Genomic DNA, 25,721 nt, shown 5'->3' with positions numbered 1-25,721 from the left:
TTCCTTCCAAAGAAATCCCAGGGTTGATCTCCTTCAGAATAGACTGGTTGGAAAAGCATTAGCTAATAAAGGAATACTGAGAGTGAACCAGCATGATTTGTGCATTGACATCCTTTTTCTGTATGATAATTGCTTACAAGCTAATTCACATTATGAAATATGGTTTAGTAACATAGGTTTTATTTCTTTTTAAAATTTTAAAGTAATCTATAACTTACAGAGAAGTTCCAAGTAATGCAAAAAATTTTCCCCTGAACTATTTCAGAGTAAGCAGCTAATATATGCTACACCGCCCATTATTAATTTAGTGAGTTCTTCCCACAACTAGGACATTTCTCCTGTATAATCATAATCAAGAAATGAGCATTGGTACATTACTACCATTTAATTCTCAAATGTCAAGTTTTAATAGTTGTCCCAGTAATGTTCTTTACAGCAAAAAGATCCAGTCTAGAAGCACAGGTTTCTTTTAGTTGTCATGATTCTTCAGTTTTCTTCAGTTTTGGTAATTAGTTCAGTTCAGTTGTTCAGTCGTGTCTGACTCTTTGCAACCCTGTGAATCGCAGCACGCCAGGCCTCCCTGTCCATCACCAACTCCCGGAGTTCACTCAGACTCACGTCCATCGAGTCGGTGATGCCATCCAGCCATCTTATCCTCGGTCGTCCCCTTCTCCTCCTGCCTCCAATTCCTCCCAGCATCAGGGTCTTTTCCAATGAGTCAGCTCTTCGCATGAGGTGGCCAAAGTACTGGAGTTTCAGCTTCAGCATCATTGCTTCCAAAGAAATCCCAGGGCTGATCTCCTTCAGAATGGACTGATTGGATCTCCTTGCAGTCCAAGGGACTCTCAAGAGTCTTCTCCAACACCACAGTTCAAAAGCATCAATTCTTCAGCGCTCAGCCTTTTTGACAGTCTAACGCTCACATCCATATATGACCACAGGAAAAACCATAGCCTTGACTAGGCGGACCTTAGTCAGCAAAGTAACGTCTCTGCTTTTGAATATGCTATCTAGGTTGGTCATAACTTTTCTTCCAAGGAGTAAGTGTCTTTTAATTTCATGGCTGCAGTCACCATCTGCAGTGATTTTGGAGCCCCCAAAAATAAAGTCTTACACTGTTTCCACTGTTTCCCCATCTATTTTGACCTTCTTGACCTTGATTGTATTGAAGATTGCAAACTTTTGTAGAATATCCCCCATTGTTGATATGTTTACTTACAAAGTTGTGCACTATTGGTAGGAATATTGTATAAATGATGCTGTGTTCTTCTCACTGCATCTTCTCAGGTGGCCTGAGATTTTGATTTGTTCTATTTTTGGTGATGTTAACTGTGATCACTTGATTAAGGTAATGCATGCTAGACATCTCTACTGAAATACTGTCTCTGTAATAGTATTTTGTATGTACGGGGAGTATGTACTTTGAGATTATGTAAATATTCTTTCCTATTCAAACTTTAATTTTTAAATTTAATTATATGAGGATACAACCCTGTTTTATTCAATGTATCACGATTCATTACTATCATTATTTGTTTTGTTGCTCAGATTGACTCGTTTCTCTAGTGGAGCCCTGGATTCTGTAACCTTTTGACATTTCCCCAGCAATCTTGAAGTTCTTCCCTACCTTCTAACATGATGAGATGTCCTGAGTTCATCTTCTTGTACTTTCTCTGCACCAGCCTTGAAATCAGCAGTTTCTCCAAACTACACTAGTTCTTTTGGGTAGAGAATAGTTTTTAGAAAGCAAGATAAGGGAATATACATGTGCATATATACATTTACATCTTTACTGCTTTATAAATCTATTTATATTAAAACCATTAGGGTGCCTGTTGTCTTCTCCAGTCCTAATGTAATAACAACAGGGTTTGTTCTAACCTTCTCCCTTTTCATATAAATAACTCCTTTCTCTGAAGTAAGAAATCTGACTTCCCTTTATTTTTAGCAGCTTTGCTTATATGCTCAGTCCCCCTGTTGTGACCAGTATGCTTTCTCTGCTGCCATTTCCCACCTGCCAGACTAATACCTCACACCAGGTGACACTACCACTTGGTGGTTCCTCTCTGTCTTCAGGCTCTCGTTTCCTTTGTTAGACTGTCTCCCTATGCAGAAACCCTTCTTCTCCTGCTTAGAAACCAACAACCTGCATGGGGTCACTCTCATCTGAGAGTCCTCTCTGTAATACCATATCCCCACACTTCCTTTGCTTAGCCACACTTAACAGTTACTGAATTGAGTTTTCAAGAAGGGCAAGATTATATTTGTGTGAATTCTGTTCTAAAATACTGGCTTATTAAAGTTGAAATGTTTTAAAACCAAAAGACTTTTTAGGCCATATATTTATTTGCGTAGGATCCCCAAACTCCGTTTTTGTACTTGGTCATTATTGGTAGAGTCTTTGCTGTGCACTTAAAAAATTAGTTTTTTGCTTATCTGCCACCTTTTGCTTTTCTCCTGGTTTCTCATGAGCTTTTAGACATTGTGCCTTATATTGTTGATTCACTGTGTAATTATAATTATGCAGTTGATCTGTTCTTTAGTAAAAGGCCATACCATTTTCAGTAATTCACTGCAGTAATGGAAACAACTTGATTGCAGTTCATTGAATACCTTGGAAAAACTTGGTATAAAATAGTATTTATTTTTTTCTTGAGTCTTAATAGTCTCATACATACTCTGTCTGTCTCTCATCCTGCATGCTCAATTCCTGTTCCTCTTTCTCTTTGCCTTTTTATCTTGTGTAGACAATCATTGTATCAAGTTATTTTTTATTATTAATGTGTTTCTCTGTATAAGACTAAAGGCCAATTGATGGCAGATCCTGTATATTTTCATTCTTGAACCCCCAGTGTTTAGAACAGTGTCCTTCTTAGGCCCATTATAGGCCTTCAGATTGTTGATTGGCAGCTTTTGTTTGGAGCATGTAGTGTGCAATGTAGTATTACAATCTTTTTTTGTTTTTTTAAATCTTAATTCTTTTAGAAGCTGGATAAGAAATCATCTCCATCCACAGGGAGCCTGGATTCTGGAAATGAGTCAAAAGATAAGCTATTAAAAGGAGAAAGTGCATTGCAGCGAGTCCAGTGTATACCTGGGAATGCCAGCTGTTGTGACTGTGGTCTGGCAGACCCACGGTGGGCCAGCATCAACCTGGGCATCACCCTGTGTATTGAGTGTTCTGGGATTCATCGGTGAGTAGGCCCACCTGGGGTGAGAGACTTCTTTTGGTTAAACACACGTAAATCTTTGTGTCCCAATGGTTAGAGGACTTTCCCTCCTGCCTAATTTGGCTGCCAGTTTGTGTCTTTGTACCTTTTATGAAGTGGATAAAATTCTGGTTTGTGAAGTGATTTTGAGGACTTTGATTCACCCTTAACTAGAAGATCTGTCCATATTTATATGTGTTTTGAGGGCTATATTAGAGACTGTGTCACATTAAGATAGAAAAATAACTTGCATAATGTGCAAATAGAGATTTGAAAGTTTTATGTATTGATGCTGCTGCTGCTAAGTCGCTTTAGTCGTGTCCGACTCTGTGCGACCCCATAGACGGCAGCCCAACAGGCTCCCCTATCCCTGGGATTCTCCAGGCAAGAACACTGGAGTGGGTTGCCATTTCCTTCTCCAATGCATGAAAGTGAAAAGTGAAAGTGACGTCGCTCAGTCGTGTCCGACTCTTAGTGACCCCATGGACTGCAACCTACCAGGCTCCTCTGTCCGTGGGATTTTCCAGGCAAAAGTACTGGAGTGGGGTGCCATTGCCTTCTCCGTGTATTGATGCAGTCTTTTCTCTTTCCAACTTAGGAGTCTTGGAGTTCATTTCTCAAAAGTGCGATCTTTAACTTTGGATACCTGGGAGCCTGAACTTTTAAAGGTAAAATAAATATTTGCTTTAAAATAACCAATATAATATTGTAAAGTAATTCGCCTCCAATTAAAATAAATAGATTTAAATTAAAAAAATAAAATATTTTATGTTTTCACATAAAAGTCAAGATTTTTAAAATTTATTTATTCTTTTGCCACTTGGCTATGCAGGATCTTAGTTCCCCAACAAGGAATCAAATCTGTGCCCTCTGCAGTGGAAGGGCGGAGTCCTAACCACTGGACCACAGGGAATCCCCAAAAGTCAATATTTTAGAATCTAGATTTGTAAATGTATGAGTTTCTCAATGCCAACAGTGAATTAAATTATATTGGAATATATCTGATATGATTTTGGCAAATCTGGTGTTTTCTTACTGTTTTTTTTAAGTTTCTAAGCTTAAGTAGCACTCTTAATTGTACGTCAGTTCACTTTTTAAGGAAACTAGCACCCTTGCATTTTTATGTTTTCTCAGAAATTAGATTTTGTGCCTTAATTTTAGTATTTTGTAATTATATTAATTTTTATTAAGAATATGAGATATTGTCATAGTGAGCTGCATAACAGATTTGGTGTATCATGTTCTTATGGCATTATTTTAGCATTAGTTCAGTTCAGTCACTCAGTCATGTCCGATTCCATGCAGATTTAGCATAGGCACATTTGAAAATTTACATTTGTCAGAGGTGGTAGTCATCACACTAAGACATTCTTTTTCCCTGTGTAAGAATTCATATCTATGAAAGTGTCATAAGTAATTTTAGATCACAACTGGGTTTTTAATAAGTGAAAGTAAAAGTCGCCCAGTCATGTCCAGCTCTTTGCGACCCCATGGACTATACAGTCCGTGGAATTCTCCAGGCCGGAATACTGGAGTGGGTAGCCTTACCCTTTTCCAGGGGATTTACCCAACCCAGGGATTGAACACAGGTCTCTCGCATTGCAGGCAGATTCTTTGCCAGCTGAGCCACCAGGGAAGCCCAAGAATACTGGAATGGGTAGCCTATACCTTCTTCAGATCTTCCCAACCCAGGAGTTGAACTGGGGCCTCCTGCATTGCTGCCGGATTCTTAACCACCTGAGTTACCAGGAAGCCCAAGACTTTCAAAATTTATACTGATTAGTAGTGTATCCATTTTAATTCCCACTGTTTAGTTTACCTATTGTAAAAAATGTTAGCTAAAAGGTTGTAGTGTATTCTATATTTATTTCTGTCTGAAAATTGTGTTTCTTAATGCATTTGTGTTTTTAATCCATAGATAAACTCATAATCGTTTCAGTTATGTAAAGTAAAAAAGTTTTCTTTGTGGAATTATTGTGTAAACCTCTAAATGGAAGTGATAAGTTGGCTCGTATGATAGAGCCCTATTTCTATAGATTCTATAAATTGATATGAATTCAGAGAAGAAGTAAGTAGTGGGTGGGAGCTAGCAATCTAATTTCTGCGTCAACTGTGGGTAGATATGAACTCAGTGGATTCATTTTAGAAATTTTGGTTGAAACACAGCTGTCTGATACTTTTAAAAAAATATTAAAGCAATATTTAGAAATGTAAATAAAATCTAAGGAGAAAATGTGTGTCTGTGTTAGTCATTCAGTTATGTCTGAATCTTTGCAACCCCATGGACTGTAGCCTGCCAGGCTCCTCTCTCCATGATATTCTCCAGGCAAAAGTACTGGAGTGGGTTGCCATTTCCTTCTCCAGTAGATCTTCCCTACCCAGGAATTGAACCCCGGTCGCCTGCATTTCAGGCAGATTCTTTACTGTCTGAGCCACCAGGGAAGCCCAAGGAGAAAATAGTTTGCTTCAGTTCTGAGTTGTTTAAAACTTAACCTATCTGGACTTAGGCTTCTTTTTTTCGGTTAACTTAGCTGATGTTGTGAGTATATAGCCTTGTGCTAACTACAGCGGAGGGATAGAAGTCTGGCAGAATATGTGTCTTAAAGAGTAGTAATCTTCTAAGGGAGGTATTCTGGTAAAAAATGGAAAAATGCTGATAATGCTCTCAGTCCTTCATTTTGTTTTAACTTTCAGCATCATTGTGATATATGCATTTTCAGAACTTGCAAAGAATTAAGTATTTGCTTAAGGATTAATATAGTATTTTTTAGGAAATTATAGCTTATTTTCTGTCTTTCTGCCAAACAGCTTATGTGTGAGTTGGGGAATGATGTTATAAATAGAGTTTATGAAGCTAATTTGGAAAAAATGGGAATAAAGAAACCGCATCCAGGACAAAGGTACTATTTCAGTTGTGTTAAAATGTTGCTTCATCTCCCCCATCTTAAATATAGCTATTATTTTATTTCCCTTTAATTGATATGTAATATTGAAACAGAATGGTTCAGAGAGATCATTACTGCTTTGGTTAAAATGTGGCTGTTTCTATCTTGGGTTTGTTAATTAGATTGTATTTTATAGTCAGATAATAAATTATAATCTCTAGATGAGAGAGAAGCTTAAAAATTAAGGCTCTGCAAAGGAATGTAAAACCTCTTACTAGCAGGTAAAGTAGACAAAGTTCTATTAGTTGCAGGCCTTTAAAAAGAGATAATCTGTTCATTAATGTTGCCAAGGGTCAAGTTTCTATACCAACAATGAATAATTTTTGCATTTTTGACTTTGTTTAGCAAATACTTGTTAATTACATATTTCCTACATCACATTTTTATATTGAAGGATTACAGTTGAAAAGGGTGACTTCTGGTAAGGGAGGGTACTTACTTAATTGCTGTGTTTTAAGTTTTACTTCCAGTCCTGTTCATAGAGACTTATTGAATGAAGTGGCAAATAGTGCCTTCAATGTGGATAATTAGTTTTATTGTTCATGTTATTTTTAGTCTTTATGTTTCTTTATATTAGATATTAAAACTTTGCCATAATCCTATATTTACTATATCTTTATGATAATTAATACTTTAAAAAAGTTATTGCTCTCTAAACCAATACCGTTTAAATCAGATTCTTATATTTGTGCAAAACCATGATTGTTTGAGTTATCTCAGACCTTGAGATATCCTACTTTAGCCAAAGACTTAGGCATTTTAGAAAGATGTAAGTAGGAGAAGGTATAGAAGAAACTTGACAAGTTTTATAGTTGTATCATAAATCAAAAATTTTAAGTGTGATACTTTTTTTGGTCCCCTTTAAGTTAAAAATGCTGTGGTGTGTTAAAGTAGTTGTCTTACGAAAACTAATGGTCATGACTAGTGGTAATTCAGTGTGTGACATTATTTATTGGAGTAAAAATAGAATTGAAGTTAATTTCTGTAAATTTTAATAGTGTTTTGGTATTGTTTTCATTCTTTAAAAATCAACAGGGAATATGTGTAGAAATGAATGAGCATAGAACTTAAGAGAATAAGAATGCTATGTTAATACTTGTGACTTTTCAGTTGGTTGATTATTTATATTCATTTAAACATGAAATCATAGTTCATTAAATATTTGGAAGGAAAACTTGTTGCAGAATGTTGTAAATACATAAAACATTTTAACTAGTATTATGTTTAGTGACTTTCTTTGAAAAATTCAGTATGTAATGACTTCTTTTCACTATTGGTCATGCTAAGAGATTAAGCAGAACATCATGACATTTTTATATATACCAACCAGACAGGAGAAAGAGGCGTATATCAGAGCAAAATATGTGGAGAGGAAATTTGTGGATAAATACTCTATGTCATCATCACCTCCTGAGCAGGAAAAAAAGATTGTTTCCAAAAGTTGTGAAGAAAAGAGGCTGAGCATTTCTAAACTTGGGCCAAGTGAACAAATTAGAGCATCTCCTCAGAGTTCAGGTATTACAGTTTATTTGCTGTTTGTATAAGTCACTTGCTTAATTTCTGAATTAGTAGCTGTTGTAGATTTTGTAAATGCTGAAAATACATCTTCTTCTATATATCCTAAGGAAAAATTGGATTTCTCTGTCTTTAAAGTAGTTAAATATAAACAGTCTCCTGGTAATTCACATTACTACATACAGTTGACCCTTGAAAAACTCAGGGGTTGGGGTACCAACTCTCCACTCAGTTGAAAATTCACATGTAATTTTTAGTTGGCCCTCCATGTATGTGCTGCCTCCGTATCTGCTCTGCAGTTCCTCTGTATCACTGGTTCCGCATCCATGAGTTCTACCAATCCCAGATCATGTGGTGCTCTAGTATTTTGTACTGAAAAAAAATCTGTGTATAGGTGGACAATGTAATTTAAACCTGTGTTGTTTAAGGGCCAACTGTAATGTATCTATTCTAGGGAATAAAACTGCTTAAAATGCAAGGGGAGATGGGAATTATAGATCTATCATGCAAAAAACCCTAAATATCTGATTAACCACCTAATATCCTTCCTGTTTCTTCCTCCTAAAATTTTCCCAATAACGTTTTTTCCTGCCCTCTTCCCTTCTTATGGCCTGCTTTGTGCTTTGCTAACTTGCATGTCCCCAGTGGTTGCTGTAAATAGCGACGAGGCCAGGCGGGAGTCTCTCTTCTGTCCTGATGAGCTAGATTCACTCTTCTCGTACTTTGATACTTCTTCAAAACTACGTAGTAGTAAGTACTACTCTTGTGGAGCATTCCAAGTCTGTGCCAGTGGTCATTGTGTGGTGTGGCCATTTCTCTAGATGTTACCCATTGTCTCAGAATTGCACATTGCTTACCATCATACGATAAATCAACTCTTTACTATCCCTGACACACTCTGGGGTAATGAGAATGAGATATGTTACGACTCTGAAAATAAGTTTATTCCTAGGCTTCATGATTGATTCATATTTTGATAAGTGAAGTGTGCCAAAGAATTAAAGTTGTGAAAAGTTTATTCTGGTGGTGGCTGAGTTCATGTTGATGTTTCAGAGTTCCTTTTAAAATCTCGTTGTTTGTGGGACTTTTTTCTTAATGGTTCAAAACTTTAATCTCTAGCTGTTTTTCCTTTATAACAGTCAAAAGTAATGACAGTGGAATCCAGCAGAGCTCTGATGATGGAAGAGAATCTTTACCCTCCACAGTGTCAGCCAATAGTTTATATGAACCTGGTGAGTTTGGTGAAATTCAGTGTTAAATGATATTGTTCGCTGAAAAATGCACGTGAAATGTGAAATGCCAAGTCTGATTGAATAGTTTCTAAAGGAAGTGGTTAATCTTTTAGAAGGTACTAAGGGGAAGTTATACTGCTGAATGAGAAAGCAGCTAATTCTTTTCATATTTGGAAGTTCTTTCCTAGCTGTGTATTTTTCTAAGCCTCATGACATGTGCTAAAAGTAACTTGTCAGTAACTAAAGGTAATTTTTAATGCGTGTGAACTGTATGTCTTATCACCCGTTATCTTTTGGGGGACTGTCTTTTTTTGTATATAATTACATATATTTATTTTTGGCTGCGCTGGGTCTTCATTGCTTTCTTTGCGTAGGCTTTCTTCTAGTTGCGATGAGTAGGGCCTGCTGTCCAGTTGAGGTGTGCAGGCTTCTCAATGCAGTGGCTTCTCTTGTTGCAAAGCACAGGCTCTAGATCTAGCCGCCTGGGCTTTAGTAGTTGCAGTCTGTGGGCTCTAGAGCACAGGCTCAGTAGTTGGGGCACATGGGCATGTGTGCTTCTTGGCATGTGGAATCTCCCCAGACTAGGGGACCCCTGTCCCCTGCATTGGCAGGTACATTCTTACCCTCCTTGTAAGAGGAAAGTCCCTGGAAGTCTTTTCTTGTCAGGAGAAAGAGATCAGCAAATCCACCCTCCATCCCACAATTAGGGATGCCCACCCCCCGTCTCTCCCAAACAGGTTTTTCTTCTAACTTGTACTTTCCTCCTATATTCTCTCCTTTATGATTTCAGCGGTTTTGATTTTGCAGAATACTCGATAGAAAGCATTCTTTATGTTATTTGAACTGCTTGTACTGCAAATTGTGATGGTGTTGGACCATCCCGGAATAAAGTGAGGTTTGGTCTAGTAGTGAAATTCTTTTGGGGTTGTTACTGCATCTTCTGAGTCCCTAAGTCCAGGCTTACAGTCAGATACCTAATTTTAGTCTAATACAGAGTAATCTACCTACGTGTCAGATACTGGCAAGATCACAGACACCTGATGTACTAGTCAATGTATTTCAAAGAGAAGAAGGCTGTGGGGAGTGATTAGTCTATAGGAAATAAGGTACCTTTGTGAAAATCTTACATCACAACTTCATACTGTGATACAAGTAAGAGTTTGATTTTTTAAAAAGCTTTGGTAAGTTACATATAACATAAAAATTTACCATCTTAACCATTTTCAGGTATACAGCTCAGTGGCATTAAGTCAGTCACACTTTTGTGCTGCCATTGCTACCATCTATCTCCAGAATTCTTACCCTACAAAAAACAAGAAGCAGTGACTTCCCATTCTCTCCCTCCCTGCCAAGGGCTCATTTTTATTTATTTGTGTTTGTTTTTCAGAGGCAGAAAGGCAAGATTCTTCTATGTTTCTTGACTCTAAACATCTTAATCCAGGACTCCAGCTTTATAGGGCTTCATATGAAAAAAATCTTCCTAAAATGGCTGAGGCTTTGGCTCACGGCGCAGATGTGAACTGGTCTAATTCCGAGGAAAACAAAGCAACACCACTTATTCAGGCTGTATTAGGGGTATGAATTTGTAAATTCAGGTTTTCAGTGGTAATAGAACATAAAAATCGTAATTCATTTTGAGCATAACTTTACATTATTGTTTGCTTTAAGAGGTGGGTTGGAAAATAGAAGCAGCAGCTAGTAGTTATTTCTGAATATCGCTTTGTGTAAGTTCAATTTTTTTCTTCGTGGAAGAGAATTCTAGTAATGAAAGTAGTGGGTTTTGCTAGATTGCAGACTGCAAATAGAATATCAGTTAGAAGTAGTTCTTGGGAAGAAAATAATATAATTTATCATTTCTCTGCTTTTGCTGGGGGGGCATTTTCTCTTTTTGGCTATTAGAGTAAAGTAAATACTCTGGTTTTTAATAGAAATACATTGTCATTCACTTTTTGCCCATTGTTGTCTTCTTTTTCCCTTCTAAGGGCTCTTTGGTTACCTGCGAGTTTCTCCTACAGAATGGTGCTAATGTGAACCAAAGAGATGTGCAGGGGCGAGGACCATTGCACCATGCCACCGTCTTGGGGCACACGGGGTAAACTATTGTGCTTATATATTTAAGGAGATTTTATTTGAAAAAATTAATTTGAAATAATCTTTTGCTCTTCAGTTAAGATCGTTAGGTAGTTTGTAAGGTGCTACTTTCTGTGACTTACATTGTCATGGTAGAACTTGAAAGTTAAAAAAATTTCAGAAAAAAATACTGTTCCTTTTCAATAAGTAACAATAATACTGTTTATCAATAAGGAAATTGACAGACTTACTTTGAACTTTACTAATTATTTATATAGGTCTCTTAGAATTTAAAACTGTCACCGAAATTGTGGCAGTTTTAAAAGACAACTTAATGTGTTTGTATGTATTTATGCATATAAATAAATACATACAGTATTTCTGTATTTATACATTATGTACATAGGACACACATTTGGGGGAAATTTTGTAACTTTGTAAATTTTAGTTTTCCTACAAGATAGTTAATTCTTATTTTGTGCTATTGATGTTGTGATTTCTGGACCAGTATTTGATCCACAGAACAATAAAGCCATACAATGGGCTTTCTACTAGAGGAATACAAATAAACTCAAAATTTGGCCGTATATATTTGTATCAAAGGTCACTTTTTTTTAATAAAATACCTCAGGATCTGCAATTTTTATTATCTGGACAGGCAAGAAGCTGTCCTTTTTTAATGTTTATTTATAACTAATCTTCTATTTTCATCCTAGCTTGTTTTCTCTCCCTCTGTTAGCGAGATTCAGTTCAATAACTTTATCATAAAAACTCTTCTTTATAAAAGCTTGTATTTAACTCATCCTTTTTATTTTCTATTTAATTGTGATTATTCCCATTTTACTTCATAGACTCAGTTTATCATTTTTTCATTTTTGTCAGTTTCTTGAAGTTATGAATATTTGTGAGGAATACAGCAGCAAGATTACTTCCCATTTGTTGCTATTGTATTAGCATTAATATTTTATGATGTTAACATTGCCTTGGCTTCCTTCTTTTCCTCGATAATGACCTTGAGTGCTTTTTATTTAAGTTTATAGGTATCTGTGTACACCTTTTTATAATATTCTTTGAGGGTAGGGGCCATAATTTATACATCCCACTATACTATGTATTGCCAGATTAAATGTGAAAATACCTTGAGATTTATAAAATGTTGATCGATAGATTTTTATTATTAGAGTCAATAGTCAATAAAATAAATCTTTGTAGAATGAATCAAGAATTTCCTAATGAAGATGTTATTTTTTAAGGTGAATACTAATTTTTTTTTAATTGGCAATATCAGGCAGGTATGTTTATTTCTAAAAAGAGGTGCCAATCAACATGCCACTGATGAAGAAGGGAAGGACCCTTTGAGTATAGCTGTGGAAGCAGCTAATGCTGATATAGTGACCTTGTAAGTGTTTTCACATGATTATTTCCCATACATTTTATTACTTATACAGGGTTTTAACATAGAGTTTCCTGTGTAGGTGTGAAATTTAAACTTGGTTATTTACTGGAAGCCATTTACTTTTCTAAGCACATTAAATGTATGAAGCATGTTACATACATGAAATTACTTGGTTCCCACCTCAACCCTTTTATTAATATAGCCCCATTTTATAGAGACAGATAATTTGAGAAACTAGTAAATGGTGGAGCTGGAATTTGAAACCAAGAATTCTGTCTCTAAACCTATGTGCTTATCCACTTTTGTTTTACTTCCTGGCCAGTAGGAATAGAATATCAGTGACTTTTCTGAACTGGATTCTTTACCTCTCAGTACAGTACTGGGGTGAGAGTTGGAATGGTTAGTTAACGGGCAATTTTACTACTACCTCAAGAATTAGAGCATTATAAGCAGGGAATGCAATTGCATTGATGTTAGTAACTTGCATTGCCTTTGTGCACTGATACTTAGGGGACCTGTTTGTGATTATTTTTTAAAAAGAATTATTCACAAGAGTACTCTATTTTGAGGTAAAAAGATTTGTTTTGGAATGTTTGAATACAATTAATATGACCTGTTAAAGAACCTTGAGGTCTTTGATTTTCATCTTAGATCAAAGTTGTTCTTTACACTTGAAATCTAGGAATGTGGTTGTCACCTACCCTTTACCGTTATGTAGGAAGTCTCAAACATATGTTGTATGAATCACTTTTTCTTTCTATTCTGAATGAAGTCCATGATTGTTGGTTCTCTGTTAACTAAATAAAGACAGTTCCATTTACACTACTGAATTTCATTCAGTTACAAAGAGGAACTCCCTTGACTATCTTGAACTCCAGAGCTCCCACTGAGAATTCTCGCCATATATATCACCCCTCCCTGACCCCTGCCAAACTAAAACAAAACAAAAAACCAAAAGAGAAAAATGTATTTTCTCTGTATCTAGCTTCACTTCCTCACTGGAGGGTTTATTGTTATTATGGAGACTATTGTAGGAAAATTTAGATCTATTAAATCATTATAGACTTAACATTGGAGAAAGCTAAGTGATTAAAGAAAAGATAAGAGTGATACAGCAGAATTACATTAACCCTGGATGCAGCTTCCCAGGCAGTTCTTATAGTAGTGGCCCTTCTTTCCCCAAAATATATTCCCAAATTCTCTAAATTTTCTCATTTTGTTTTACTTGAGGCTGTCAGTTTCACTTAAAATTTATTGAAATAGGCAGCCTCTCTGAAAGGTTCAAATACCAAAAAGGGAGACTTACTTATCTTGCTATTATGAGCTCACACAATGGTTGAAAAAGGAAATGGCAGCAAATTGTGGTACTTTGAAGATAAGAAACAGCCTGTGTCAGATGCTGCAGTTGCCAGAGAGAGCATATTAGAAGAAGGTGATGGAAGTCTGGGAGGGCAATGAGTATTTGGTGGCCTGAAGGACAGGCAAAAGAGTAGGAGAGGGGCACCACAGATAAGATTTGTGTTTCAAAATGTTGCTTGAAATTCGTAAGAAAACGAGAGGAAATTCACTAATTTTGTTGATCCAGTGCTATAGGTCTTCCTGCTGCCAGGTAAATAACCCCAAAATAATAGATAATCAATATGGTTAACTGTGGGAAAATCTTAGTAGCCTATGGTCATTTATTATAATGTCTGTATGTCAGAATATATCCCAAGTATTTATAGATAACACATGCTATTTATTCATTTGGAACTACCATACCTCAGGAAGAACCAGATTGAACTTATGACAGGCTATTGCTTCCATTTTATAGAAGCAATAATTTCAAAGGTTGGCAATTAAAGTCTAACAGGTTGCATTAGAGTCAGGAATTCTGTGTGCCTGGAGGAAGCAAGCTGCTGGTGGTGCTGCAAGGAACCTGCTTAAAACTGAAACTCTCTTATTAGAAATCTTTTATTGTCTTTTGTCATGAGAATTGTTTACTTTGTATCTCAGATTGTTGGGTCTAATAAACTAAAAGTCCTTTTGTTTCAGGCCAAATAACTGGTAAAAGAAAAAATTACATGAATACCTGTCTTAGTTGTATATAATTCAGTAGTTTATGAATATTTATATTGTATAACTTACCTAAAACATTCTTTAATTTTAGGTTACGTTTAGCAAGAATGAATGAAGAGATGCGGGAATCAGAAGGACTTTATGGACAGCCAGGTCAATATTCTACTAATAACCATACTGAAATGCAATATAAGAAATGCATCCAGGAATTTATCAGTTTACAATTGGAAGAGTCATAGTTCTTTAGCAAACTAAAAATACTATATAGAGTTTTTATAAATTACTTGTAAATTGTGAGTTGTTAGCTATGTACTGTACTTAATGAATTCTTGGGAGTGGCTCACTCTTGAGCCTTTAAAACTCCATAACTACTCCTATTACAGTACGCATTTACTTGCTGTATTTAACTCTGGCTACTGACTTCTTTATCTGCTGTACAGATGTCTTCCATATACATTCCAGTGAGGTGAATGGAATGATAATGTATCTTTATACACTTAAAGCAGCACAACAGTCATTTTCTTTTTGGCTGTCAAGTGAATATAACAGAATTGTTTTCTTTTGGTTATTCAGGGAATTTCTATAAATTGTGTTCAGGGAAAAAAAAGACATCACGATGTGTTGACATATAAAAAGTCAGTATGGAAAATACCTAGAAAATGTTTATTGAATTAAGAATTCTGTATTTGACCTAAAAACGAGTTAAAGGTTTTAAAATAAAGTTTACCAGTAGGTTAAAAAGTCCATAATGGGAATAGAGTTAGTTTGAAAGGTAGTAGGAAAAGGTCCAATTTTATCTTTGCCCTAAGTAATTGTACAATGTTTGTTGGATAAATGGAAGTATTTCAAGCAGCATTTTGTGAACTTGATGGCAAAGTAGATGTATTCTTATTAAGAGAAATCTCAACTCAGGATCAGCTCAAGTCTCATTTTGCATAATTTTTATCTTTGAGTCGAGATGTAAGAAAATTAAGAAATGCTGCTGATCAGATTTCGTTCTTTGATGAACACATCCTGATTAGACATTCTTCACAAAGAAGAGAGTAATAATTAGATCTCCAGTTTCATGAATCTGAGTACATGAATTACTAATTTATCTGTTTTAAATTCATATACATGCTGGTTAAAAATTTTAGGAATCCATGACTAAAATAATTGAAACTGTTCAGTTCTCAGTGAGTATGTTTAATTATTTTCAATCAGTATTAATATTTTAAAAGTGGCTTGTAATATCATATATCTTTCCTGTTTAATTGTGTTTTGAAATTTCTGTACTTTGTGCTAGCTTTAGCTGACATTTTTACTTTTATTTTTAGTTTACTTTTATTTTAACCCTATATATATATATATATATATATATATATAGTAAGACATATGGGACCATTCCTTTCTCAGAGGAGTGTATTTATTACTTTTGGGGTTTCTAATTTAAATAGGGAACAAGTAAGAACTTTGAGAATAGAGGCACTTCAGCTAGATACTTCTAATCTAGGGTGTCCCACTTTAATCCTATGGATCAAACAATATGACTGATTCATGATGTACCAAGATGTAAGAGTGCTGATAAAGGGTGAAGTCTCAGCATTAATTCTGAATTTCACCCATTTGTTTTAAACTTGAATGTTAGACTTTAAAAATGTTATAATTTTGTAACAGATATACTTAAGTATAAGGCCATTTTTGAGGCCTTTGTGTTTAAGCACTTTAAAATAAAAATTATTCAAAGAATATGACCCAATAGGCTAAGATAAGAGTGAATTTCAGGATTTTAGTTTAAACAGTTTTTTTCCTTGACATTTTCAATGTAAATGTCTGGTCAGCTGCTCTTTCCTTAGGCTGTTTACTGATGAAGCTGCACCCAGCTGATTAGTCAGAAGGTGAGGGGGTGACTTTTCTCTGGAGGAGCTGGGACTTTGAAAGGACAGGTCCTCTTATGTTCTTGCAGCTTCTATTTCCATCTAAACTGTTGGTCTTCTGCCCCTATCTGGAATCATTCAAATGGTTCTTTCAGTGTCATTTTATGTATAAGTTTATGAGTATATACCTTCTGCTCTGGAGAAGGAAACGGCAACCCACTCCAGCATTCTTGCCTGGAGAAGTCCATGGACAGTGGAGCCTGGTGGGCTACGGTCCATGGGATCTCAAAGAATCGGACACCACTGAGCACACAGCACAGCACCTTCTGCTCAACAGTAGAAAAATAAGAGTTTTCCAATTTATTTGAATGAAAATTTGAAGGGGAAAAAAGGCTTATTAAAAAAAAACAACAGGCTTTCCTGCTATAGTCAAATCTTAGTTTAGAAAAGATTTAAAAAAAAAAGAGCAGAAGTCTGGAAATGGTATACCAGCAGAATAAAATGAGATTCTTATTTGGTAATAACTAGATTTTAAATTCATTTAGGTGGTCTTGTATTTAAAGCAAAACAACTTTATACTTATACAGGTGACATGGTGAGATGGCTCAGCAGTTGCTCTCTGAGCCTTTTCCTTTGTGAGTCTTTAAAGAGCAGATATTTTTGCTCAGGCGGCAGGTCTCTTTTCCTCTTGGCCTATCACTGTAAATTTCCCTCTCGTAGGTTTTGGTTGGTTGTTTTGCTTGATACTTTGTTGTTGTTGCCTAGCAATAGATGGAAAACCTCAGAATTCTGGGTAATTTTAAAATGCAGGTATCTTCAGTCTTTTCATTATGAAGATCTCTTCCATTTAAAAGACTCAGATATAATCTTTGGGAATCATGGACCTGTTTCTAGGAAACTCCACTTCTGAACTTTCTGTCTACAACCCTAACGACCTGAGACTTTCTATTTTTTGCAATGTGACCCAAGAGCACACATTTCCTGAGGGGAAGATGTGTCCCTCCTTGTCAGTTCCTACGACTCTTAGGAGGACTAGGTGGGTGCGTGCAGTATCACATCCTGCTCTCAATTGTTGGAAACTAGTTTGGTGGTTGCCATGGTTTCTGGCTCTATGACTCCTCTTGATTGTTGGCAGAGTTTCTCAACAGTTGAAGTCACTGCTTTAGTGAACCACTACTGATTATGTGAGTATGTTGTTGGTGAAGCCTGATCATTGATCCAGTCAGTTACAAAAAGGAAGCTGTGATCAGTCCAGAGGGGCAGGCTCATCCGCTGATCACCTGGGAGCAGGGTCTCCCAGGCTGCCGTATCTTTGAGGGGAGTACATTTTAAGAGCAAAACTAGCAAAATCTTGAATCATAGCTGCTGTTGCAGTGCTTATTCTGAATACCAAAAATCAAACACTATTTTAAACCATCCGTGGAAATATAGCAGTCCACATTTTAAAAACTCAGAACTGTCCAAGCACATAGAAGAGTTAGCTTGCTGAAGAGAATAGAATGTGATTAAGTAATTTAAAGAATTTAACTTAGTATTTCAAATATTGGGTGGTTAGTTGTTTATTATTTATAATAAACTGTTAAATGTACTTATGAACTTTCCAGGGCAACGTATTCTGGGTTATTGTTTATGTATTCCAGTGTAGACAAGTTATATTTGCCATGGGAAACATTCTGAATGATCAAAATTGTATTTAAAGAATCACATTGAAGTTCAATTTGTAGTTCGATTTGTGTTAACTGTATTAAATATCTTAGTCACTATTGTTACGTCATGTTTGCTTTTTGACAACACATTTTGAGGCCTAAGAAAGGTATTATATTGATAGTCCCTTAATTAACATTTGGTTAGAAACTGAATATTAATGAAAAGTTTTGTGTATGTGTGTGAAGGTTAGACTTCCTTTTGTACTGTATTAACTCTTTTAAAATGTATTCAGTAAGTGAAACCAATGATTAGTGTAGCACCAACCCTTTCCTTCAAGGAAGCATTTAATTCAGTGAATAAAAAAATCTTATAATCTGTTTTGCATGGTACAATGGTTCTACTAAAATGTACTTGTGTAGTAGGTACTAGATAATTTAAAAACAAAAACTGGAAAACCACAAAAAGAAAAAAAAATCTCACAGCTTGTTATACAAAATATGCATTGCTAATAGTAGAAGCCATATATTGCCATTGTACTGTTGTAATACTTAAGATTGACTGCTCATCTGGTGCTATCTGTAAGCTGTTTGGCATTAGCGTCTGCTAGGTCCTTCTTCCTATTTCTTCTTGAATGTATAATGTGTGCCTTTTAAGTTCCTTCTGGTGTTGAATGATAAAATCAGTGTGGTATTTTTGTATTATAATCTGCACTTTACACTTTCTTGGAAAGTAAGATTCCAGACTCTCCAGTTTAAATAGTATTTTTAAAATATTTATAATGTTTACAATAAATATTTTAAATATTTGAATTCAACATCTAAGAAAAACTTTTAAATATTTTGTATGGTTTGTTAATTGATGTTTAATGTTCGTCTCTTAGTTTATTTTATATATTTTAGAATGCCTAAAAATGGGAATAGATTGTAGTTTGTCTTCTAATGTGGAGGTAAACTTTTATGAAATGAGACATGAGTGTATTTGGATTGTCTTACCAGTTGTTCCAGCATATCACCCTTTATTATTTTAGTTACAATAATATATGAGTTAGATGTTACTCCTAGCCAACCTGTTAGGCTTCTCTTCTTACTGTATTTTTTTCTTTTTAAAGTGATTGATTCAGGTCATGAGAAAATTTCCAGGGCTAAATGAAAAACTATATAGAGATTTTAATAACTTGCTTTTTACATTTACTAAATATTAAAAGCATTAAAAATTTTTTTATTGAAAATCTTGAGTTATGCTGTTAGACCTTTTTACTAGATCTTTATCACTTTCCCCTGATTTTTTTCTAATTCTCTAGCTTTTGGTATGACATCTATTGCCTCAAAAAATCTCACTTTTTAAAAGCTGACAAAACTTACTGCACTATTAACAACAGCTGTAGCAATGGGTGTATAATAAGATGGATGCAAGGTGTCTTTTGGGGAATAATTATAAAACCATGCTTTAACAATAAACCAGTATTTGACAGTCTAAATCTTGAAAACAGAATTATGACAAGCCTCTGTATAAAAGTAATATGTTTAATGAAGCATTCATGATGAATGATTTAACTTGAAAATAAGATTTCATTTTATATAAATCTTTTGTCCAAAGAATTAGCCTATATGTGTGTATATATTTAGTTTTTCATCACAAGAAAAATAGTCTTCAATCTGCTATAATATCAGTATCTATAATCTTCTCTACAAGCGTATTGTACGTATATACACATGTATTCCCTGGAGTAGGAAATGGCAGCCCACTCCAGTATTCTTGCCTGGAGAATCTCATAGACAGAGGAGCCAGGTGGGCTACAGTCCATGGGGTCACAAAGAGTCAGGCATGACTGAGCATATACAACCAACTAACATATGTATTATTCTAATTTAACAGATGTCTTTGATATTTAGTCCCCTTTTGTCGTAGCATCCTTGCTCAAATGACCTACAGTAAATGAACTATTGACTAAATGTGAAAGTATGATTTTAAAGTCATTTTCTAGGCTTTATTATTTTTAAGCTTAGTAAAAAGTAGGTTAAGTGCATTAGTTTTAGTTAAGCATTAAAGTTTGAATAAAGACTTTTTCACATATTATTTAAATTAAGATTTAGTTAAAATATAATATTAAAATTTCCCACCTGGTTATCAGTTTTGTCCTGTTACTAACTTGCATCCATCAGAAACATTAATATTTGTTTTTGATCTTTTCTTTTGGCCTTGATCAAAGGAAATATTTATTTAAAGAATGCCTTGTTATTATACCTCATTTAGGATGACTTTTATTTCTTGTGTGTTAATAAATGTATTTCTTTACTTGCTTTAAAACACTTGCATCTTTGCTCTTTTCTAACTCTGAACTTTCCTCTGTGGCTGCATCTGAGGTGCTTTTTTCAGGTATAGTTTTTTTTTTTTCTTCCATTATATACTTATTCAGCACTTCCATTTAGTTGGTCTTTTTTCTTCAAAAAATGCTCATCTAAACAAAGTTTTATTATCATGAATTGTAAAATAGTTACTTAGTCATAAAATGAATGTTGTTTATTAATACTTTTTATATAAATTTCTTAAAGTGTTCTTATTTTACTTTCATGCAGGTGATGAAACTTACCAGGACATTTTTCGTGATTTCTCCCAAATGGCATCCAATAATCCAGAGAAACTAAATCGTTTCCAGCAAGATTCACAGAAATTTTGAATTTTTTTTAGAATGGGGAAAATAGTAAATCTAGTGACCCCCTAATGTATATATCTGAAAACTCACATATTTTTACTGCTTTAATTCTACTTACTTTTAGTAGCTGTTGCGCGGTTTGGAGAAGAGATACCCATTCATTGATATTTTTATAAATCAAAACATAGATCTCTAGCAGTTGGGAGAGGAACCTACTTTAAGACTTATTTTATTTTTGTTTTTTTTTTTTAAAAAACCTGTTTAAAGGGCTGTTTTTTATAGATGAAAGTTGAATCTGGACTCCTATAGGCCATCTTCTAGGTTACAAGATGCTAAGAATTTATACAAAATAATCTCTTTTTTTCCCAATGAATGATGGCATTGATGTTTTTCTTCTGTGCACTGTGCCCAGGATTGTTCAGTCAAGCCTGTCAGCATCAAGTGGGAGCCTGATGTCCTGCCTGATTCCAGAACGTGTCTTTGCTTTAGCTTCCTGGATGTTGGTGGTTCAAAATAGTTTTTGTTTTTATTTTTTCTTGGTAGCTATTATATACACACTATGTAATTTAATTATTAGAATTAGAGGATACATGACCCCATTTCCTCATAAATATAGTTTATCCCTTACATCCAGTACTTTAACATATATACAGTGGCTGTACAGATTGATATAACTCAGTCCTTTAGATTTATTCCATTTTATGAAGCAAAAAAGAAACCGTTGACAAGTTTTTTTTTTCAATTACCAAAAGGATCTCATAGAAGTTATAGTTCTTCAGTGTTGGGTTGATTTCCTAAAACCTTGACAATTTTATTGATGTAATAAAACTGTGTTTCAATGGTTACTTGAATGTTGCAAAATTATGCTTTCATCAGATTGTAACTATCAAAGGAAAAGTTGACATAAAATAATGTAGAACATTTTTATATTTGAAATGTGTCCTTTTCAAGGTACATTTTTGCTGTTGCTCCTAGTGAAAGGAAAATCTCTCTGTAAAAAGAGAAAAAAAGACTCTTTTTTTTTTAGTTTATACTAAAATATACAGCAATAAATTGCTTTTTAATTCTTCTAACATCTATCCTATGTACTTACTGTACATGGTATACATTCTTTTAAATTATAGCATCTATGCAGGCTTCCCTGGTAGCCCAGATGGTAAAGAATCCGCTTGCAATGTGGGAGACCTGGGTTTGATCCTTGGGTTGGGAAGATCCCTGGAGGAGGGCACAGTAACCCACTCTAGTATTCTTGTGTGAAGAATCCAATGGACAGAGGAGCTTGGGGGGCTGTAGGCCAGGGGGTCTCAAAGAATTGGACACGAGTGAGCGACTAAGCACAGCACATGTAGCTTTAGTATTTGGTTACATGAATCACAGACCCTTGAATTCCAAAATATTATGGACTTGGATAGATATACTATACTATGGAAATATTAATTTTCTATGTATATGCTGCAAATTAGTTTGATTCCATCTTTGATTGACCTCTTTTGTCAGGAGTATAAAATAAGTAATTTGCCTTATGGTTACTTTTTAATATTGTCATAATTAAATTTAATTTTCTTTTTCAAGTTATATGTAAGTAGTGAGAGGTTTTTAAACTTGAGTTACCAAATAAATAGAGAAATTATATTTCATTGGGTATATAATAAATTTTCTAACATTTTCCCACCAGTAAGTAGTTTTCTAAGTTGACCAAACATCAAATCAGAATCTAAACAGAAATTATACTGAAATAAATTCACATCACAGAAAAGGTTCTGTATTTGTTTGACCAAATTGCATGCATATAGTGCTTATTTAGTTATAACTGCTGTGTATTAGATAAAGATAAAAATATATGTATGGATTATTTCTAAGGAAAGACTAATTTCCCAAACCTTGTATTTTAATCGCAACAATAACAGGAACATTAAATCTTCCTTGTTTCACCTCTGAGTCACAGATCACCCGCCTTTGCAAAAGTCTGATTTGTAGCATTTTTGTTAGTGTACTTTGAAATTAATTATCCAGAAAGCTCAAGGAGAAAGAAATATATTGAGATAAGAAAGAAAGAGACAAAGAGAGGAAGAAAGAAAGAAGAAACAAGAGCCTCACTTTTCCTTTGTAGTGCCTATTCCAGTTTTGATCCTCGGAATCCTTTTGATCTTTGTCTGAAGAAGCCTAGGTAGTTTTCATTTTGGATCCAGCCTTTGGTCTCTAGATCACCTCTGGGGTCTTTGGTTGTGAAAGCAGTTTAGATACTCTTAACTCCTGTGGCTTCAGTCATGAGTTGTTAATGTGGCCGTAATTAATGTCTACTTAAATTTAATTGTTAGAGATGTATTTGAAGTACACTAAAGATGATCATGGTTCTGAATATCTTCAGATCTTCAAAGAAAGTAAAAGTTAAATCTTTAACAGTGCAGGGAGCTTGTACATTGAAAAATACATTTCTATGGCTTGGTTTCTTGAATATGCCAAAGCCCAATTTGGATTAAATTTGTTAGAAATTATGCAGTAGTAACAGCAAAGTTTTAAAGTAAATTAATGGTTACAAGTAGTTACAGAGTAGGTTGGCTTTTAACCAAGGTGAATTTAGATGTGTCAACTAATAGCTTTTCTGTAGTATGTAACAAATCTGAGTTTTATTATGCTGTGAATTATTCAGTACAATATGATCAATTACAGTGTAAACAATGTTAGTTATAATCTTGGGGTTCAAAAATTAATGTGATTGTCCTTTGTTTTCTTTCCCTAAGTGATTTGCTGGTATTTAGTTTCAGATCCCTTATTATTCCATTAATCATTATTAGCTCATTAGCTTAAAAGTTTGATTTAAAATAGTCTGAAAATAAGAGTAGCAGTACTGTGAGGAATTTATACAGTGCGGTTTCATGTTAGAACTAGACTAAAGGTAATTGTGTAGTTATTTGTAATTTTTCATTGTAACACTTAACATGTTTAAGATTTCTAAGGTTTTAAAAAATTACCTTTGGTACAATTCTTAGAAATTCAGAGATTTCCAGGGATTCACTACATTACAGTGTTTGCCTAATTTATACTGGTGTTCATTATATATTTTAATGAACTTTAGTGTTTACTTTGTAAAACATACATATTTTATTTGAAATATTACTTTGGTTCTTCATGAGTGCATTTTGACAAAACACATACTTTTACAGTCTGGACAACTTAAATTTGTGATGTGTTAAGCAGTATTTTAAAAATATAATTTTACACATGTGAAGTGTGATCACAAGAAACAATTGTATTTAAGACTAAATTTACTATCCGTTTTGAATAAGACATTCCCTTATCACTCTTATATTGTTTAATTTCTGTTTGATAGCACTTTTGACTGTGGACATGAGCTGGAAAAATGCTATATTTTTATACAATTGTCTTTCTAAAATGATTTCAGACCTACATGATATAGTGGAAAGAGCATTGACTAGTAATTATTACTCTTTGAAGTCAGAGCGCCTCACAGATAAAATGAGTTGGATGAAACAAGGTGAAACTGTAACAGCAGTCTTTCCTATAACTGTTCCTACAGCTCCTCCCAGTGTACCTTGCCATCAGTTTATCTTGCAGGATTCGCACGGTAGGACTTCTGAGATCACCAACATTGTCTCTTCTTTGTTCATAGGCTGCTGCTCTTGTTTCACAGAGCTGGTCTCTGGTTTGCTGGTTGGTGGCATAGCTGACACCAGAACCCCTGTCTGACTAGTAGTCAGAGGCACTCGTGTCATGAAAATGATTTGAAGTCATTATAAATCAGCAAAGTCTGATAACAACTGCCAGCTTTCCTTGTGTTTTGATTTAAAAAAAAGACTCCGAATATTCTGGATATAAAATTACTTTGAAGAAATAGAATAAGGTTTGAACACATCAAATTGTAGAGAATTTTATATTTTTGCAATAACAAACATTGACAAAGGCAAAATGTTGTAAAGGTAATTTTAATCTACCATATGCTTACCAATTCCTTGATTCTTCTAAACAAAGACAGCTAAAAGGGGCATGGATTCAATTTGGCCAAATCTTGACATCTGTAAATACAATGTTGTGGGCATCCTTTTCTGTTTACATAAATTTGTCTACTAAAATGAGATAATGGGAGGAAAGCAAGATTTGATTAAATAAACTTTTCTCTACATTGCTCTTTTCACTGTCTTATGTATTAGGTTTTCTTATTTTTCCTCAGCACATTTCCCAACCTTTTGGATATTCATTTTAAATAGGGAAAGCTCCCTACATTATAAAGAATATTGGCACCATTTATTTTACACAAAGGCTAAAGGTTAACTTTTAGAAATGAGCTACTTTCCTATATGTGTTTACTTGTGCTTCATGATATTTCTGGATCATTCCAGTCATAAAGACTTATTACATGTAATATTTCCTGCTACCTGTGAAAAGATATATTTTAAAGAATGTATAACCAACAATCCATTTAATTTTTATTAGCATGTAGAGGATTTATTTGTATCTAATTCATGAATGTAGTTTTACTGTAGGATGTCACTGTAAATGGAACAAAGTACATTATCTTTATAGTTATTCTAAGATGTACATTATGTAAGAATTGTAAATATTTGCCTGATTAAATTCTTTGTATGCCAAGAAATTATGTGAAGTCAATAAAAATATCACCTCTGGCATAGTTCTTTTATGTTCAGACTTCTGCTTTATTGTGAACTACAATTGCAGATATACCTGTTAACTGTCATGCTTTTCATATTTTCAGTTCTATATTCCTTTCCTACCCTGTCACATTGGTCCAGATTGATCCTATTTGCTGATTGCTTCAACCATGAAATCTGTTTTGATTTTTTAAATATTTTCTTCTGCCTGCCACAGAGCTATATGGCTCCCAGTTCATTAGCTAAAAGCCACAAAAGGCATTTTTATGCTGTAACTCTAATTTTTTTGCCATTATGATTGAGATATCTGTTGAAGTTTCTAATCTAGGCAACACATTTACACTGAGTCCTTTTAGTAAACAAACAAAAACAAGTTTTTGCATGAATTGAGATTGAAGGAATAGAGGCTTAAAAGAACAGGCCTGGAAGTGAATTGCCTGCTTTGGCTTTCCTTTAAAAGTTAAGTGAAAGCAGACACTAAAACTATTCTATGTAATTTACTTTATTCCACT

General features: G+C 34.5%; 1 protein-coding gene across 1 annotated transcript in view; it reads left to right on the top strand.

Annotated features, from left to right (window-relative positions):
• Nucleotides 1–25,224, top strand: part of ACAP2 (ArfGAP with coiled-coil, ankyrin repeat and PH domains 2) — a 164,805-nt gene extending 139,581 nt beyond the window's left edge. Inside the window, exons 14-23 of the mRNA XM_040249218.1 lie at nt 2,986–3,194; nt 3,808–3,877; nt 6,018–6,109; nt 7,485–7,669; nt 8,809–8,901; nt 10,289–10,476; nt 10,884–10,993; nt 12,260–12,370; nt 14,517–14,578; nt 20,505–25,224. Coding sequence (XP_040105152.1) covers nt 2,986–3,194; nt 3,808–3,877; nt 6,018–6,109; nt 7,485–7,669; nt 8,809–8,901; nt 10,289–10,476; nt 10,884–10,993; nt 12,260–12,370; nt 14,517–14,578; nt 20,505–20,605 — 1,221 coding nt within the window. The 3' untranslated portion in view covers nt 20,606–25,224. The remainder of the gene's footprint in view (nt 1–2,985; nt 3,195–3,807; nt 3,878–6,017; nt 6,110–7,484; nt 7,670–8,808; nt 8,902–10,288; nt 10,477–10,883; nt 10,994–12,259; nt 12,371–14,516; nt 14,579–20,504) is intronic.
• The last annotated feature ends 497 nt before the right edge of the window (nt 25,225–25,721 follow it).

The sequence above is a fragment of the Oryx dammah genome, unplaced genomic scaffold (assembly GCF_014754425.2).
Source record: "Oryx dammah isolate SB20612 unplaced genomic scaffold, SCBI_Odam_1.1 HiC_scaffold_2, whole genome shotgun sequence".
NCBI lineage: Eukaryota > Metazoa > Chordata > Mammalia > Artiodactyla > Bovidae > Oryx > Oryx dammah.
Note: the sequence above shows the minus strand (reverse complement) of the source record. Positions and strands in the feature narration are given on the sequence as shown.